Raw genomic sequence first — 16579 nt, forward strand, 5'->3', positions numbered from 1 at the left:
TATTGATATTGCTCCTCCATTCTTGCTTTTTTCTTCTTGTAGTTTCTTGGATTTTTTTTGTGTACCTCTTATTTTTAACCTTTTTAAAAAATCACCTTTTATAAGTGCAATTCTTATAGACGAAGTGAGACTTTTTGCCATTTGATGGGAGGATTTATTTTTTACATTAAATGAAAAGCATAATTTACTGATTTTCTTCCATCTTGATTTATGATAATTATTCTACATTGTTTTTTCTTTCCCTTATTTTTGCTGTTTTGATGTTGAAATTCTATATGCATATATTTACCTTTATAGGACATTGCTATTCTACTTTCCCATTTCATTATCTTCCTTTTCCTATTACTAAAATTAGATCCATGTGTTTTTTCATTATTTTGAAACAAAACATCTCTTATTTTCCTAGTAAGAATATGTTTTTTCCCTAGTTAGCCAGATTCCATTTAGAAAAGATCTTTAGAATGCTGTTACTTTTCTCCTTTGCCCCTCCTTCCCTGTTTCTCTCCAGCCTCCCAACTCCCGGGTTTTGCTGAGATTGTTTAGTTCCAGATTATGAATAAAATATACTTTGTAGTTGTCAGTAGTTTCTCTTTTCCTCTATTTCAGGATTCTTTATTTACGTTACATTACAAATTTGCAAACAATCTGTTATTATCGTATTAACCTATCTATCTATCGATCTATCTACTTACCTACTTTATCCATCTACCTATCTGTCTATCTATCTATCTATCTATCTATCCATCCATCCATCCATCCATCCATCCATCCATCCATCCATCCTTCCATCCATCCATCCATCCATCCATCCATCCATCCATCCATCCTTCCATCCTTCCATCCATCCTTCCATCCATCCATCCATCCATCCTTCCATCCATCCATCCATCCATCCTTCCATCCATCCATATCTCCATTAGTGTGTGTGTGTGTGTGTGTGTGTGTGTGTGTGTGTGTGTATTGCAAGGTTCATTGCTCCTCAATGTTTTGACCTTTCCCATCTTCCCTTACTAGGACTTCTCTGTTCTGTTCCATTTGTTGTTTGGTTAAAGTGTTTTCTCAATTATTTGTGTAGTTTCTGAATCTTTGCCAGATATCTTGGCTGGGTAATGAATTCTTAGATTTAAATTTTATCAGTATTACACATAGATTATTCCATCATCATCTAGCTTCCAGCGTTGCAGATGAGAAGAACAATTCTTTAAAAAAGTTTTTTTTTCAAAATTACTTGTTCTTTCTTGAAACTTAAGAGATTTTCTTCTTTATCTCTGTGTTTAGTAATTTAACCCGATGTACCTGGACGTGTATGTGTGTCTGTGTCTGTGTGTGTGCATGTGAGTGTGTTCTTATCAATCCTGGCTGGAACTTGTGCCTTTTCCATCAGTAGATTCAGAATTTTCTACAGTTCAGGGGGACATTCTCTTGATTATTGGTTTAATTATAGTCCTTTCGCCATTGGTTCCTTTTTCTCATTCTAGATCATACTGTTTCTAGAGATTGTATTTTTCCTGAATTGTCCTACTAAATCTGTTTATAGTCACCAAAAGGATCACAGACAAATATCTGTAATACAAGGTAATATCTGCTATTTTAGAAGAAAGGCACAGAGATGTGCTTTGCTGTTTGAAAGGAAAGAGTAACAACTGATAATGTTTGTGTGTACTTTTATGATGCTCTACTTTTTAGGTGTAGTTTCTGGATGAAAAAAGTATTCCCCAGTACTCAGAATTTGACTTCATCTCCATTATGCCACATTTCTCACTAATAAAATTTATATCCTATATAAATTAAAGCATACCTTAGCATATTCTCAAAATTACAAACTGTAAACTTAACCATCACAAATATTTTTGTGCCTGAAGCACTTACTATGCTTCTAATAATACCTATTTCTTTTGGTATTCAAGAATTAATCTTAAATATGTTAGAAGGTTTCCTCTATTGCTATGCTTAGTGAATTCTTTGTTAGCTCAAAGATATTAAAACCCTGTTTTTGAATCTGAATATGTGTCCTGAAACACATGTTCAAGATTATCTTTAAGTATATAATTAAATTTGAAAAATATTAAGGACAATTAATTTTAGCTCACCTATGCTTAAAAATAAATATATGACATATGCTGTATTCTTTTTTGGAGAAGGACGTAGATGCCACAAATGCAGTAAAAGGAGGAGAATTATATGCCTCTAAAATGGTAGAAAATCACTGTTTAACCCTTCATAGATTAAAAGCAAAATTGATAAGGATCTTTCTTTTTACTATTATCCCAACACTTTTACTTACTGAACTGTAAAGTACTCTGTAACTGCAAAGATTTTCTCTCACCCCACCAAGATTCAAATGAGACTCTATTCATAGGTCAGATTCAAAGCAGTTTTCCTTAAAATTACAAACTGAGCAGTGGTATTTCTTTCCAGCCTTTCTTTTTTGGTATTATTTAGACATATGTACTATTTACCCTTAAATCTCCTCTGGGAGGCAGAGATAAACTTCAGTCATTTCTTTGTAGATTGGCATGACACTAGAATAATATATATATATTTTTTTTTTTGTGAGGAAGATCAGCCCTGAGTTAACATCTGCCAATCTTCCTCTTTTTTCTGAGGAAGACTAGCCCTGGGCTAACATCCATGCCCATCTCCCTCCACTTTATATGGGACGCCGTCACAGCATGGCTCGACAAGCGGTGTGTCGGTGCGCACCCGGGATCCGAACTGGCGAACCCCGGGCCACCGCAGTGGAGCGCACGCACTTAACTGCTTGTGCCACCGGGACGGCCCCTAGAATAATATTTTTATAAAAATATTAGTTTTTACTGAGAAGAATTATTACTTTTCACGCTCCTCAACCCATTACACTCAGTTTTCTGTCTCCACGTGTCCGCTGAAATTGCTCTGTCAAAGGTCCCCAAAGTTTTGACTAATCCAATTTACAGTTTTCTGTCCTTACCTTACTTGACCTTGCTGAGGCATTTGGTAACTGTTGACTGCTCCTATAACTCCTTTCTGTTGACTTCAGTTATGCATTAATTCATTCAACATCCGGCTAATATTTATTGAGCACCTACTCAATGCCAGGCAGAATGGCAGGTATTGATGATGTAACAATGAGCAAGACATGCGTTTTTCCCTCCATACAGACATTTTACTCTTTTGATACTGTGCTTATTACACAAGATTTGGTATTAGAAAGATTTCACTTTGAGACCCGGCTTTGCTACCTACAGTTGTGTGAACATGGGCAAATTTCTTTACACTCTTCACCTATAAAATGAGGACAATGAAAAATATCTTCTTGATAAGAATTTTTAAAAGTATTAAATGAAGTAATCTAGGAAAATCTTTGGCACACTGCTTGGCACTCTGGTTCCCATTCTTACTGGGACCGCCTAATTCAGTCAATATTATCTTCTTTTAAGGACATCACAGCATCTTTCCAGCTGGTATCTTTGACTCTGGTCTTGGCACCCTTAGTCCGACTTCTACACTGCTGATTAATTGCTGGCTCATCCGCCCGCCCGTGGTCCCCAGCCGTTATACACTTACTACTTGCCCCTCCCTGACCACGCCTGGCTCTTACCTGCTTCATCCCTGCTTCATTGCTGTCCGTCTGCTGAGTGCTCATTCCTTCCCCATTGGCCTTTTGAACACCTACTTTTTCTTCAAATCTCTTTGCAAACATTATCTCCCTGAGGAGAGAATCAGACATTCTTTTTTCCATACCTCTGTGGTACTCCTGTAGGCCTCTGTTGTAGCTCAGTCACACTGTAGTTTAATTATCTCTAGGGGTCCATTAGAGAAAAAAATGTGTCTAGTTGTCTTGGTGGCCTTAGATGTGGTACAACTGTAGCTTTAAAAGCTTGATTGTATTTATCAAACAAATACTTAAATGAATGTTTAGTTTCTATGAATGAATGCTCAGTCTCCATGTGCCAGGCATTATGCTAGTGACCAGTATGCAGACATAAATGGGATAAAGTCCTTGTCCTCAAGAAATGTACAGTGTGAAGTGGAAAGCTAGCAGAGGAGGGGCAAAAGATCCATGTCATGAATGAACAGGCTATTTCATTTACGGCTAAAGGATGTCAGCATTTAGGCTAGTCTTTTTTTTCTTTTTTTAAGAGGTGAATTAATAGTACTTTAAAATTCTAACTTTTAATTTACCTGTTAATGGGAGCAGTTTTGTTATAAGTTTTGCCTCTTGAGGAAGTGTATTCTTATAGACCCAAATGTCAAGCTGTCATAGCGTCTTGTGATATAGGGAGATGAGCATTGTCTATATGTTTCAAGTGATTTACTGTAAGTAGGGGGTTTGCATCAATCGTAGGTGGAACCTTGGGAGTGAGAACTGTACCAATTGTCTACGATGAACTACTTTCTCAATTTTGAGATAAAGTTTAAGGTGGAAGTCTTGGCTGTTGATTCATAGCATTTTGCAAAAGTTGAAGTGATCTTTCCTTAGTTTTAATTTTTTAAACTCTGAGAATTTTTTCTTCTTTTCTGATCTTATACAGTTTAACAATTGTGAGAACAGAAATCTTTATTAGTTAATTGAATATTGTAGTTTATATAGACTTACCATGTATAGTATTTGAGTATAAGATTCAACATAATTCAGTTTTTCTTTATTGATACAAGTCACTTTAGTACCCTGGTAGGCCTTAGTGTTATCAGTTGAGAATTAGCTATCATTGTACCTTAAGTACAGAAGTGCTTTTTAAATCAGCAAGGATTTCTGGTTGCTAGAATGCTGTACTCACAGAGTAGTTTTTATTTTGTCTCCTCTGGTGAATTTACTTATTTGTTATTTTCTGGGTGATTGTTTGGGATTCTGGCATTGGAAATTGAACATAAGCTTACTGTATTATATTAATATCTGTGTTCTTAATAATTGTGAGGGCATGTTTAATTTTATGAAAAATGCAAGTTAGAAGAAATTCTCTTTTTCTCTTCTGTGCATAAAGACCCTAAGTCCTTTTAAGACACCGTTCTTCAAAGTACAGAAGCAATCCATGGAATATTGACAGTGGCACATGGAGTTTTGTTGTTTAGCAAATATAGTCAGGTTGTAGGAATTTTTATTTATTCTAAATTTAGTTTTTAATATGAATTTCGTAATTAAAGCATTTAATAGCAACAAAGAAGATTGTCTTTGAGGGGACATAAATTTAATTTGTATGTATTAGAATTTTTAAATTACAATATAGTGATGTAAGGATTTGGCATAGAAAGAAGTTTTAGTGAAGGAATTTTCAGATAGGTAGTAATCAAACCAGGAGAATATGGTTTATCAGCCAAGAGAGAAGAGAGATTTAGGAGGGAGAGATGATCAACAATGTGAAATTAAAGGAAAAATAACAAACAAGTTTAAGTAAGATAAGGATAAAATGGGATAAATTTGTTTAAATAATTATAAAACCAGTTTCAACAGAGCAGTTGGAGCAGGAGCCAAATTCCAATAAACTTCATCTGTCTTATTTTCTCTCTTCAACACCAGAGGACTGGGCAGATAAATGCCATTATTGTCAATTGCAGCTGGCAGTACTGTTAGTGAATGAAACATATGTTGAAGGGCAGTCCCGTAACATGACAATGTGAGATGAGTGGTGATGTTTTTATCTTACTAGGTGACTTTCCCAGCTTGCCTTGAACATCAAATATATAAAACTGAAATTAATGTGAATTGCTTCTTAATAAAGGGACTCTTTTTCACTTAAATTTTCTACTTTTTTTCATTTCACATTGATTTTAAGGACTTTGTCAAACTGACCTCTTAACTTGGCTATTACAATGTTTAGACTCTATAGTAAGCTTTCAAAAAATATTTGATGTGTTTGGACTCTATTTTTAAAATAATATTGTTGACGCTGTTTTATCTCCTCAATTCTGGATGAGGAGAACCCTTAAAGAATAATAAAGGTAGGAACAGCAAACTAAGCCCTAGACAGCCTAGACTGCTTTGCAGTCTAACAGGACACTAGCAAAGTGACCCTTCTTTTCCCAGTCATGCTTGATTGCCAGGACCTCCTTATAAGATGGAACAGACAAGGCAAGAAAATATGAATATGTAAACTATATGTATTGATTTCAGTCAAAGTCAAAGGAGAAGCAATAGAGTGACTCTGTGTAGAAGCTTTCTTTAGCATACAGGCTCAATTCTTTCATTTGTGTTGTGTTCTTCTTTGGACAGTAAGTTCCCCCCTTATTTTTCCTCAGATCATCCTCAAGGGTGAATCTTAACTAGATTACATGTGACTCTGCTCTCACTATATAATGCATTGTGCGTTTGTATGTCTATGTATGTATGTATGTGTGTATGTGTTTATCATTATAATTCCATTACTATAAGGTAGAATTCCTTTTGCTACAGCATCTGGGAATGAATATGAACTAGAAAACTTAACACAGACCTTTAACTCTGTCTGGTGAAATTCCTTTCCATTTTTTGCAGCTCTCATTTTTGTGGGTAAAAGAATGAATGCAAAGCATTCCCTAGTTTTAATTCCTTGTTTTGTCTTTCTCTCTCTGGGGTCTAGCTGACCTGCATGACTTCCTCTGAGATTACTAACTTAAGTGCTTCTGTTTACACTACATAACCTGACGCTTTTCCCAACTCATTTACCATAGATTCCCTCTGGTTTATATTTCCCACTTAACAAATGAATTTTTGTCCTCTGTAATGATGAGGAAAATCATTAAGAAAAAGATATTATTTGTGATAATTACAGCATATGGAGTAGGGTATTGAAAAGAAAAGTGAACAGCTAGATTAGCAACATTTAAAAAGTTCATGTTCCAAGGGTTGAGGGAGAGGGAGGAATGAACAGGTGGAGCACAGAGGGTTTTTAAGGCAGTGAAACTACTCTGTATGATATTATAATGGTGGACACATGTCATCATACATTTGTCAAAACCCAAAGATGTCCAGCACCAAGAGTGAACCCTAATGCAAACTAAGAACTTTGGATGATAATGTTGCGTCAGCGTAGGTTCGTTGATTGTAACAAATGTACCACTGTAGTGCACAATGTTGATATTGGAGGGGGATTGTGTGTGTGTAGGGATGGGAGGTATATGGAAAATATCGTTACTTCTGCTCAGTTTTTTGCTGTGAATCTAAAACTGCTCTAAAAAATAGTCTGTTTAAAAGCAAACCAACAAACGGAAAGTTTACACTCATTAACATCTTAGAAGCATCCAGAGATGAACTGAAATTTATTTTCTCTGATTCAAGATGAGTGAATTAACCTATATGGGAAATTTGTGGACCCAAGGGAAATACCTCTCTTGCTTCACTCACTAGCTATCTCGTTTGATAAGCATTAAAAAAGCTATACATACAATTATTTATATTATGCTTCACTAATATTTGCTTCCCATTTACCTCTAGGTTTGAAGTTTGAGGAAATTCAAGAAAGATTTGGTGAGGAGTTCTTTAATATATGCTTTCATGAGAATGAGAGAGTCCTTCGAGCTGTAGGTGGCACGTTGCAGGACTTTTTTAATGGCTTTGATGCTTTGTTGGAACACATTAGAACTTCTTTTGGAAAACAGGCCACTCTGGAGTCACCATCGTTCCTATGCAAAGAGCTTCCTGAAGGTACTCTTATGCTCCACTACTTCCACCCTCATCATATTGTGGGGTTTGCAATGCTGGGCATGATTAAGGCTGCAGGAAAGAAGATCTATCGGCTAGATGTGGAAGTGGAACAGATTGCAAATGAGAAACTGTGCTCTGATGGTTCAAACCCAGGCAATTGTAGCTGTCTTACTTTCCTTATCAAAGAATGTGAAAATACTAATATCACGAAGAACCTTCCACAGGGAACCTCCCAAGTTCCTGCGGACCTCAGAATTAGCATCAACACCTTCTGCAGAGCCTTCCCTTTCCACTTGATGTTTGACCCCTACATGTCAGTCCTACAGCTGGGGGAAGGCCTAAGGAAGCAGCTCCGATGCGACACTCACAAAGTGCTCAAGTTTGGTGACTGCTTCGAGATTGTTTCTCCAAAAGTTAATGCCACCTTCGAAAGGGTCCTGCTGCGACTGTCCACCCCGTTTGTGATTAGGACCAAGCCTGAGGCTTCTAGCACTGAAAATAAAGACAAGGTAAGTGGCCATGGACTTGAGGTGGGTGATGGGAACTAGAAGAGTACATAATTATTTCAGTAAATTACATGCTGGCTGTACTTGTAATTATTTAGGCAAGAGAGCTTAAAGTGCCATTTAGAAAATTACTGGTCCCTGGATGTATATAAAAAGATTTGGCCCTAGTCCCAGCCATTTTGCATAGTGTCTGCCTCTTCCATTAATTTATTTGAGCACATAAAAAAGAAGACATTTATTAATACCAGCCACAGTAATTACAAAAATGATAGGACTAACTAAAAACCTGATACTGTAAAACCGTGAATCTTTCCACTGACTGAAGTCAAACTATGAGAGAAATGGTAAGGCTGATTTCAGCATTGTGGGATTTGCTTGTCTTATCCTTAAATAAATACAGGTAAAAAGCTAGCTATATTTTGACTATGTTCTTTTCTAAATTTCATAATCTAGGAACATGTGGTTTACATTCTATTTTTATTTTTATATGCAGAATAATGTATTTTTTAAAAGTTGGAAATTAAGTGACTATCTCAAGACTTCTCTTCTAATTAAATTTTAGTATTGGAATAGAGACTTATTCCTTTAGAAAATGTTCACTCCTTGGGAAATACAGTGAACACTCGGAATCTTTATTGTGAATTTCTTTGAATCCCTTTGGAGAAAATCTGGGTTATAAATTGTAAATAAATGATGAAAAGATAGCAGAAATAAATCTTAAAATAGTTGAGTTTAAACAAACATATTCCCTTAGGTAAAATATTTTATAGGAAAAAAATCAACATTAAAATAAATAATAAAATGTAAAGAAAAATCAAGCATGACTATTTTAAATTTGGTAATATACTTTCAGTGATTAAGGGAAAAATAATGTTAATTTCCAGAGTAGACATTTGAATGTACCTTCAGTTTCCAGTAGAGCTTCTTTTCAATATTTTGTATCAAGATAAATAAAGTTCTTTTAGGCTATTCAGCTTGTTCCCAAGCATGGTGGGAAAGATGTTGGCTTTTGGAAACGAACAGGTTGCTCTGGGCTAAAGGAAGGAAGAGTTGCAGAAACAATTAAAAACTCAGTGAATGAATAATCTATACATATTCTGGAGTGCCTGCAATGATCAATTACATACATGAGGAAAGAGCCTCCTGGAAGCAGAGCCATAGACTTCTTTGAGAATTTTATACAACATTAGTTTCATAATTGATTAATTTTTATAATTTTGAAATTCAATGGAAAAACTTTAAACAAAATATTTGAGAAAGATGGAATGATGCAAATTTTATTCAGTATGATTAAATCAGATGATTTAGGAAAATCATTCAGTAATGTTTTCATCATGTAAGTTCAGTGATTTGAAAACATTTAAGGATAAACCTGAAGATTCCAATTTGGCACATTTGGATATTTTAGTCTGAATGAATTATTATCTCTATGTGATTACACATCATGTTTTAAATAATGTTTTTCACATGTGCATATTTTATTTATATATGTATGTATGTGCATATATACACACACACACTTTCAATAATTGCTACCCATTTTGAAGCTCTTTGGAATGGAAGAAAGTTGTTAAATGTGTATTTTTGTCCATATCTGTAGTTGCTTTAAAACTGGAATTATTCTTTTTAATTTAGAGAATATTAAAGCTGTCAGTTCTGTTTTACAGAAGTACAATATTTGGCTAAGAGGGTTTGAAGCATTTTTGGCCTTTAGAATTGAAGTTAATATTTTTGAAAATGTGCCTAAAGTAGAATATATTATTACCAATGTTAATTACTTTCTATATCTTGTAGATTTGAGAAAAATTAATTTAATTTAAAGTTACTGCTTCAGATTTTTTCCCCTATATTTCATCTGGCTTGTATTTCTATTTAACTTGTATACCAGGGTAAGAAATACACATAATGAAATGATGACTCAAATGTCAAGGCCCCCTGCCAATTCCAATAATAAGGAACTGTGCTCATTGAGAAGATGCAATTATAATTTAAACATGTTAGTGGCAGTTTAAAAATAAAGCAATAGGCAAGATTTTTAGTTAGAATAAGGATAGCAATCATCTCATCCTTATGTTTACATTTCTTCTTTTTCACTGGGGTTTGCCAGAGCGGGACATTTGGGAGGCTATGGTCCGCCCAAATTGAAACTATAGTCAATAAAGTTGTGGCATGGAGTATTAACAAGATGAATAACATTTTTGAATTATTCTTTTGCCAAATTCCAACTTTGTAGTTTCTTTAAACATGGAAAGAAGAAAGAAAATCAGGATTGAAAATTATGATTCTGTTGATAAATTTGACCTTGATATTCATTATTTTCCCCATAATGGCTATTCTTGTTAATAAATAACTCCATGTTGTCTGAAGTTTCTAATTTTTTAGTGGGTTTTGACAAGAAATTGCTATTTTTAAATAATTTAGCATATTTATTCCTTAGTCTAACAATGAAGGCTTTCATGATAATTTATTTTGGCTGTGTACTTAATGCTAATGAACCACCACCCCCGTGGTCAAAAAAGAAAACAACAACAACAACAACAAAAAACAAGAGCTAATCATGCAGCTGAATGACAGCAAATCATTTGCAGAATGAACTGTGATGCTTTTGCTAAACCATGATCTTTGTCATTTTGTGTTGTCAGTCAATAGTTAACTATATGACTAGAGGTAGAACATGCTTGTGAGCAATTTGGTGCGACACTAATGAAACAGAAAGCCATCATCCTAGTTTCAGAGAATTAACATCTTGATTTGCAGTAATGAGTTATAAAGACATGGAGGTTGGTTACCAGAAACAAGAATGTCACTGAGAGGCATCTGAGGGAGTAATTGGTGGCAGGCTTCAATTCAACAGAGTTTTGAGGGCAGAAGGAACTCTTACAGATGGCTTGACCAAGTTTTGATTCCCATTATTTGGCACCTTCTACGTCTTCTCTAGGTGATCATTCATGCCTCACATATTCTTCTCTATTTTCTTTTCTCCCCATATGAAATTCCTATATTTTCATCTTTCCTTAAGCTCAACTTCCTTTCCATCACCTTCTTTCCTTATCAGATATCAAGCATTAAATATGAATGAATGATTTCATTTTTTATTTATTATTTTTTTTTCTGAGGAAGATCAGCCCTGAGCTAACATCCATGCTAATCCTCCTCTTTTTGCTGAGGAAGACCAGCTCTGAGCTAACATCTATTGCCAATCCTCCTCCTTTTTATTTGCCAAAGCCCCAGTAGATAGTTGTATGTCATAGTTGCGCATCCTTCTAGTCGCTGTATGTGGGATGCAGCCTCAGCATGGCTCGAGAAGCAGTGCGTCGGTGTGCGCCTGGGATCCGAACCCGGGGCCGCCAGTAGTGGAGTGAGTGCACTTAACCGCTAAGCCATGGGGCTGGCCCCTGATTTCATTATTTAAAAAAAAAAAATGAATTCAACATCAGGAATTAAGAACTGGGAATCCATATTGATTTGTGTTGTGTATCTTTCAAGTCATTCAAATCTAACTTTGTTCTGAGAATTTGGAATTTTATCACATAGATCTTTTGAGGCATTTTGGTGCATTCAAGAAGAAATTTATTACAGTCCAATATGCAGTTTAGGGGTTGACACTTAGTCATATAAACCTAACTCATTGACATAGACTCCAAAGCTTCTTTGTATGGAAGGGATGATGTTTGTAGATAGGGCTGTTAGAAATTAGAGTAATGGCACAAAGCTTCCTTCTCTGTATTGTAAGGTCATGATGTGGGGGGAAGTGGCAACCGACTGGGAGAGAGGTGTCTGCGACAATCACAATCTTAGTGAGTCTCTGTAATTTCTGAGCCTCAGATTGATTCCTTTGGAAATTAAGGAATCTACACTAATATTAGTGTTTTTACGTCTTTACAAGTCATCCTTAACATACATAAATTTATATGAGGTCAGCTGATCATGAAGCTTTCTATCATCCCTTTGTTCAATGAATTTAGATGTATTTTTTAAAAGAGGCAGAGGGGAATCTGACTTCAACCATAAAGAGCTCATACTATTATCAAGACTAAGTTAAAATAATTGTCTGACAGCTTAGGCCGCCTACCTCAGAAAGTTATTTGTGAAGATTAAATGACATAATCCATGTAAAATTCTTATTATATCTTCGACCTCAGGGTTAAGTGTTGAATAAATGTTCATTATTATTACTTCTACCACTAGTATTAGTGGTGTTCTTTTCCACTTTAACATTCTTCCTATCCATTCTCCCCCTCACTTCTTGCCTTACAGAAGAAAGTACTGGAGTTCAGTAGGCTTAATAATTTTAGAGAAATATCAAGCCCACTTTACGTCGTCACAAAATATTACTTGGGCCCTGCTTCTTGTCACCTTAATAAAGACTAGAAGACCACTTGCCACAAATTCTATAGGAGCTCTGTTTGGATCTGCTTTTTATTTATAGATTATCATTGTTTTAAAATCACTAGTCTCCTTTTCAGAATCACTAAGGTTTGGAACCAAGTTTTTATTACCTGTGTCTACTAATATCTTTTATGTTCACTTGTTACTGCGCTTCCCTGTGCCAGTGGCTTCCAAAATAAAATGGACTGGTTAGCTTAGGCACAGCCTGAAACAGCAGTGGATTTTGAGAAACAATAAATGAGTTCTTTTGACATTTTTTTCTTAGTAGCAATGCTTCAACGAACTTTAATAACATTGTGGAAGGAGTCCAGCATTTGAAATACATCATCCCTACGACAGAGCAATAGGATTATTATTCATCTTCACTTTTGTTCTCAGGGTTGGAACTGAGAAAAAGCATAGCAACAACACATTTCTTTTTCAATCTCCAGAAATATCCTCACATTTGTCTTATTAATTAGAAGCTGCAAAACAAATTCTGGGAAACAATTTTCAAAGAGTAAAGGAAGAATGAACCTCTGGTTTTCTGTGGTCAAATCAGTTTCCAAAATGTTCCTTTATCTTTTTAGACACATGCCAATCTTTTTCTGACATCATGATTGAAAAGTTTAAAATATATTTATTAAATCTTACCATACCATAATGACACTGTTGAAAGACAAGTTTCATCTGGCTGTCGAGAATACATTATTTGATTTCAACCTAAATTTAATTTAATTTGGGAAAATGTGAGCATTCCTTCTCTTTTTAGATAATAATATTCTATTAGAGAATTTCAAATATTGAACAATAATTTTAGTGATGGACAAAATGACATTAGGGCTTTCTCTATAAATTAGCCTTATGGAACATGCACATAACTTTGTTCAGAATTATCTGGAGTTTTCTTTACTCTTGTAATTATAAATGAGATCTTTAATTTTAATTTTCGTGTTATTCATTTTTCTCTAGAACTGCTGCCTGAACATAAACTGCCTTTTAAAGTAGATTAGACAAATTGAGATTCTGATATACATATTACTGAGGTTCATCCTGGCTCGCTCTCTCTCCATGTTTTTTAATGCCTATAATGTTAAAATTACTGTATGTGCTATGTTACTGTATAGGTACTTTATTCTGTAGAGTCAGAGGACACGGTAGATGATTACATGGTGAATGATACTGTCAACCCTCCATATTCGTGGGTTCCGCAAGTGTGGATTCAAGCAACCACACTGATGGAAAGGCCTACAATGTGCCTCTGTACTGAGCATGTAAGACGTTTTTCCTTGTCATTAGTCCCTAAACAATATAGTATAACAACCATTTACATAGCATTTACATTGTACTAGGTATTATAAGTAATCTAGAGATGATTTAAATTATACATGAGGATGTGCATAGTAGGTTATATGCAAATACTGTGTCATTTTATGTAAGGGGCTTGAGCATCCGTGGATTTTGGTATTTGTGGGGGTCCTGGAACCAATCCCCTGCGGATACTGAGGCGCTACTGTATATTCCTTACAGTGATCCTCATGCTTAAAGTGCACATTTTGCCATGTTTTTATTTATTTGTTTATTGTTTTGGTGAGGAAGATTGGCCCTGCAACATTCTTCGCAAAACTTTCTCTTTTTGCTTGAGAAGTCTGTCCCTGAGCTAACACCTGTGCCAATCTTCCTCTACTTTATATAGGACATCGCCACAGCATGGCTTGATGAGTAGTGCGTAGGGCTGTGCCGGGGGATCCGAACCCATGAAATCCCCTGCCGCTGAAGCAGAGCGTGCAGTCTTAACCACTACGCCACTGGCCGGCCCTGCCATGTTTTAATTTTTGTTCGCAGGAAATTGCAGCCCCTGAACTTACAAAGGAGGTGCCTCCTACTGGAGATCAGACATTATAGTTCTAGTGGTGTTGGTTTTAAGAAGGGGGAGGGAATTGGACTTTTTAATTAAAAATTGTTCAGAATCTTTCTTTAATTTCTCCTTTTGTTTTTAACTTAGAATCATAGCTTTTAGACTCAGTAAGTTAAAAGCTGAAGAGCTGTTTTGAACCTGTTGTCTACCTCCCAATTTTTAATGATGCTCTTTAGTCATATTAACATTTTTTGTAAGTATACAGTGCAAAGAATTTTAGTAAATGTATATAATTGTGCAACTATCACAATAATACAGTTTTAGAAAACTTTATCTCCCCCAAATTTCCTGTGCCCATTTGCAGTCAACACCTGCTCTACTCCCAACCCCAGGCAACCACAGGCCTACTTTCATCTCTATAGAATTATCTTTTCTAGATATTTCTTATAAATGGTAATCATGCAAATATGTAGCCTTTTTTTTTTGTCTGGCATAATATTTTTGAGATTTATCCACGTTGAAGCATGTATAAGCAATTTGTTCATTTTTAGTATTGAACAGTATTCCATTGCATAGGTATACCACAGTTTGTACACTCATTCACCAGTTGATGGACGCTGGATTGTTTTCAGATTTTGACTATTCTGAGTAATGTTGCAGTGAACATTTGTGTACAAGAGTTTGTATTAGATACATTTCCATTTCTCTTTGGCAAATGCCTAGGAGAGGAATTGCTGTGTCATATGGTAAATGCATGTTTAACTTTTTTAAAGAAATTGCCACACTGTTTAACAAAGAGGCTATGTCATTTCACGTTTGACCAGCAATATATGAGGGTTCGAGTTTCTTCACACCCTCACCAACACATGGTATTGTTGCTGTTTTTAATCATAACCATCCTAGTGGGTATAGAGTGGTATCTTTGGTTTTAATGTACATTTCCCCAATGACTAATGATATTAAGCATCTTTTTTTGTGCTTATTAGCCATTGGTATAATTTCTTTGGTTAAATGACTAGTCGAATGTTTTGCCCATATTTATTGTGTTGTTTGTCTTCCTGTTATTGAATTGTATTTTTAAAATGTATATACATTCCAGGGGCCGGCCTGGTGGCGTAGCAGTTAAATTCGCATGCTCCGCTGTGCTGACCCTGTGTTCGCAGGTTTGGATCGGAGGCATGGACTAACGCACCACTTGTCAGGCCATGCTGTGGCGGCGTCCCATACAAAAAAGTAGAGGAAGGTGGGCACGGATGTTAGCCCAGGGCCAGTCTTCCTCAGCAAAAAGAGGGGGATTGGCATCGGATGTTAGCTCAGGGCTAATCTTCCTCACAGAAAAAAAAATACATTCTGGATATTATATTGACTTCAAAAGGTACAGTCTTTTGGGCCGGCCCCGTGGCTCAGCGGTTAAGTGTGTGCGCTCCGCTATTGGCGGCCGGGGTTCGGATCCCAGGCGCGCACCAATGCGCCGCTTCTCCGGCCATTCTGAGGCCGCGTCCCACATACAGCAACTAGAAGGATGTGCACTTATGACATACAACTATCTACTGGGGCTTTGGGGAAAAAAAGGAGGAGGATTGGCAATAGATGTTAGCTCAGAGTCTTCCTCAGCAAAAAGAGGAGGCTTGACATGGATGTTAGCTCAGGGCTGATCTTCCTCACAAAAAAAAAAAAAAGGTACAGTCTTTTGAAGCACAAAAGCTGTAATTTTGATGGCACCATCATGTTCTTTTATGGGTCATGCTTTTAGTATGATATCTAACAAATCTCTGTATACACCAAGACTGCAGAGATTTTCTCCTTTGTTTTCTTCTAGATGTTTTATAATTTTAGCTCTTACATTTAGATTTGTGATCCATTTTGATTTGATCCATCACTGTATCAAACTAAGTTTTGCAGTTGGGCATTTTAAGTCTTCCAAGTTTGTTCTTTTTCAAAATTGTTTTTGCCCTTTGTATTTCCACAGAAATTTTAGGATCTGCTTGTCAATTTCTAAAAAAGCTTCTGGGATTTTTATAGATATTGCACTGAATCTATAGGTCACTTTAGAAAGAATAGCCATCTTAACAATATTGAATCTTCCATTCCGTGAAGATATTCCTCTCAATTCATTTAGATCTTCTTTAATTTTTGTCAAGAAATGTTTTATAGTTTTCAATGTACAGGTCTTGGGTTTTTTTTTAAGGTTATTTTAATTTTTTTCTTGATGTTATCATGAATGGAATGTTTTAAAATTTTATTCTT

At 35.7% G+C, this 16579-nt stretch overlaps 1 protein-coding gene across 1 annotated transcript in view; it reads left to right on the plus strand.

Annotated features, from left to right (window-relative positions):
• Nucleotides 1-16579, plus strand: part of GUCY1A2 (guanylate cyclase 1 soluble subunit alpha 2) — a 274966-nt gene that overhangs the window by 63146 nt on the left and 195241 nt on the right. The window contains exon 4 of the mRNA XM_058545304.1: nucleotides 7391-8109. Within this exon, the coding sequence (XP_058401287.1) occupies nucleotides 7391-8109 (719 nt within the window). The remainder of the gene's footprint in view (nucleotides 1-7390; nucleotides 8110-16579) is intronic.

Source organism: Diceros bicornis, chromosome 7 (assembly GCF_020826845.1).
Source record: "Diceros bicornis minor isolate mBicDic1 chromosome 7, mDicBic1.mat.cur, whole genome shotgun sequence".
NCBI classification, from domain to species: Eukaryota; Metazoa; Chordata; class Mammalia; order Perissodactyla; family Rhinocerotidae; genus Diceros; species Diceros bicornis.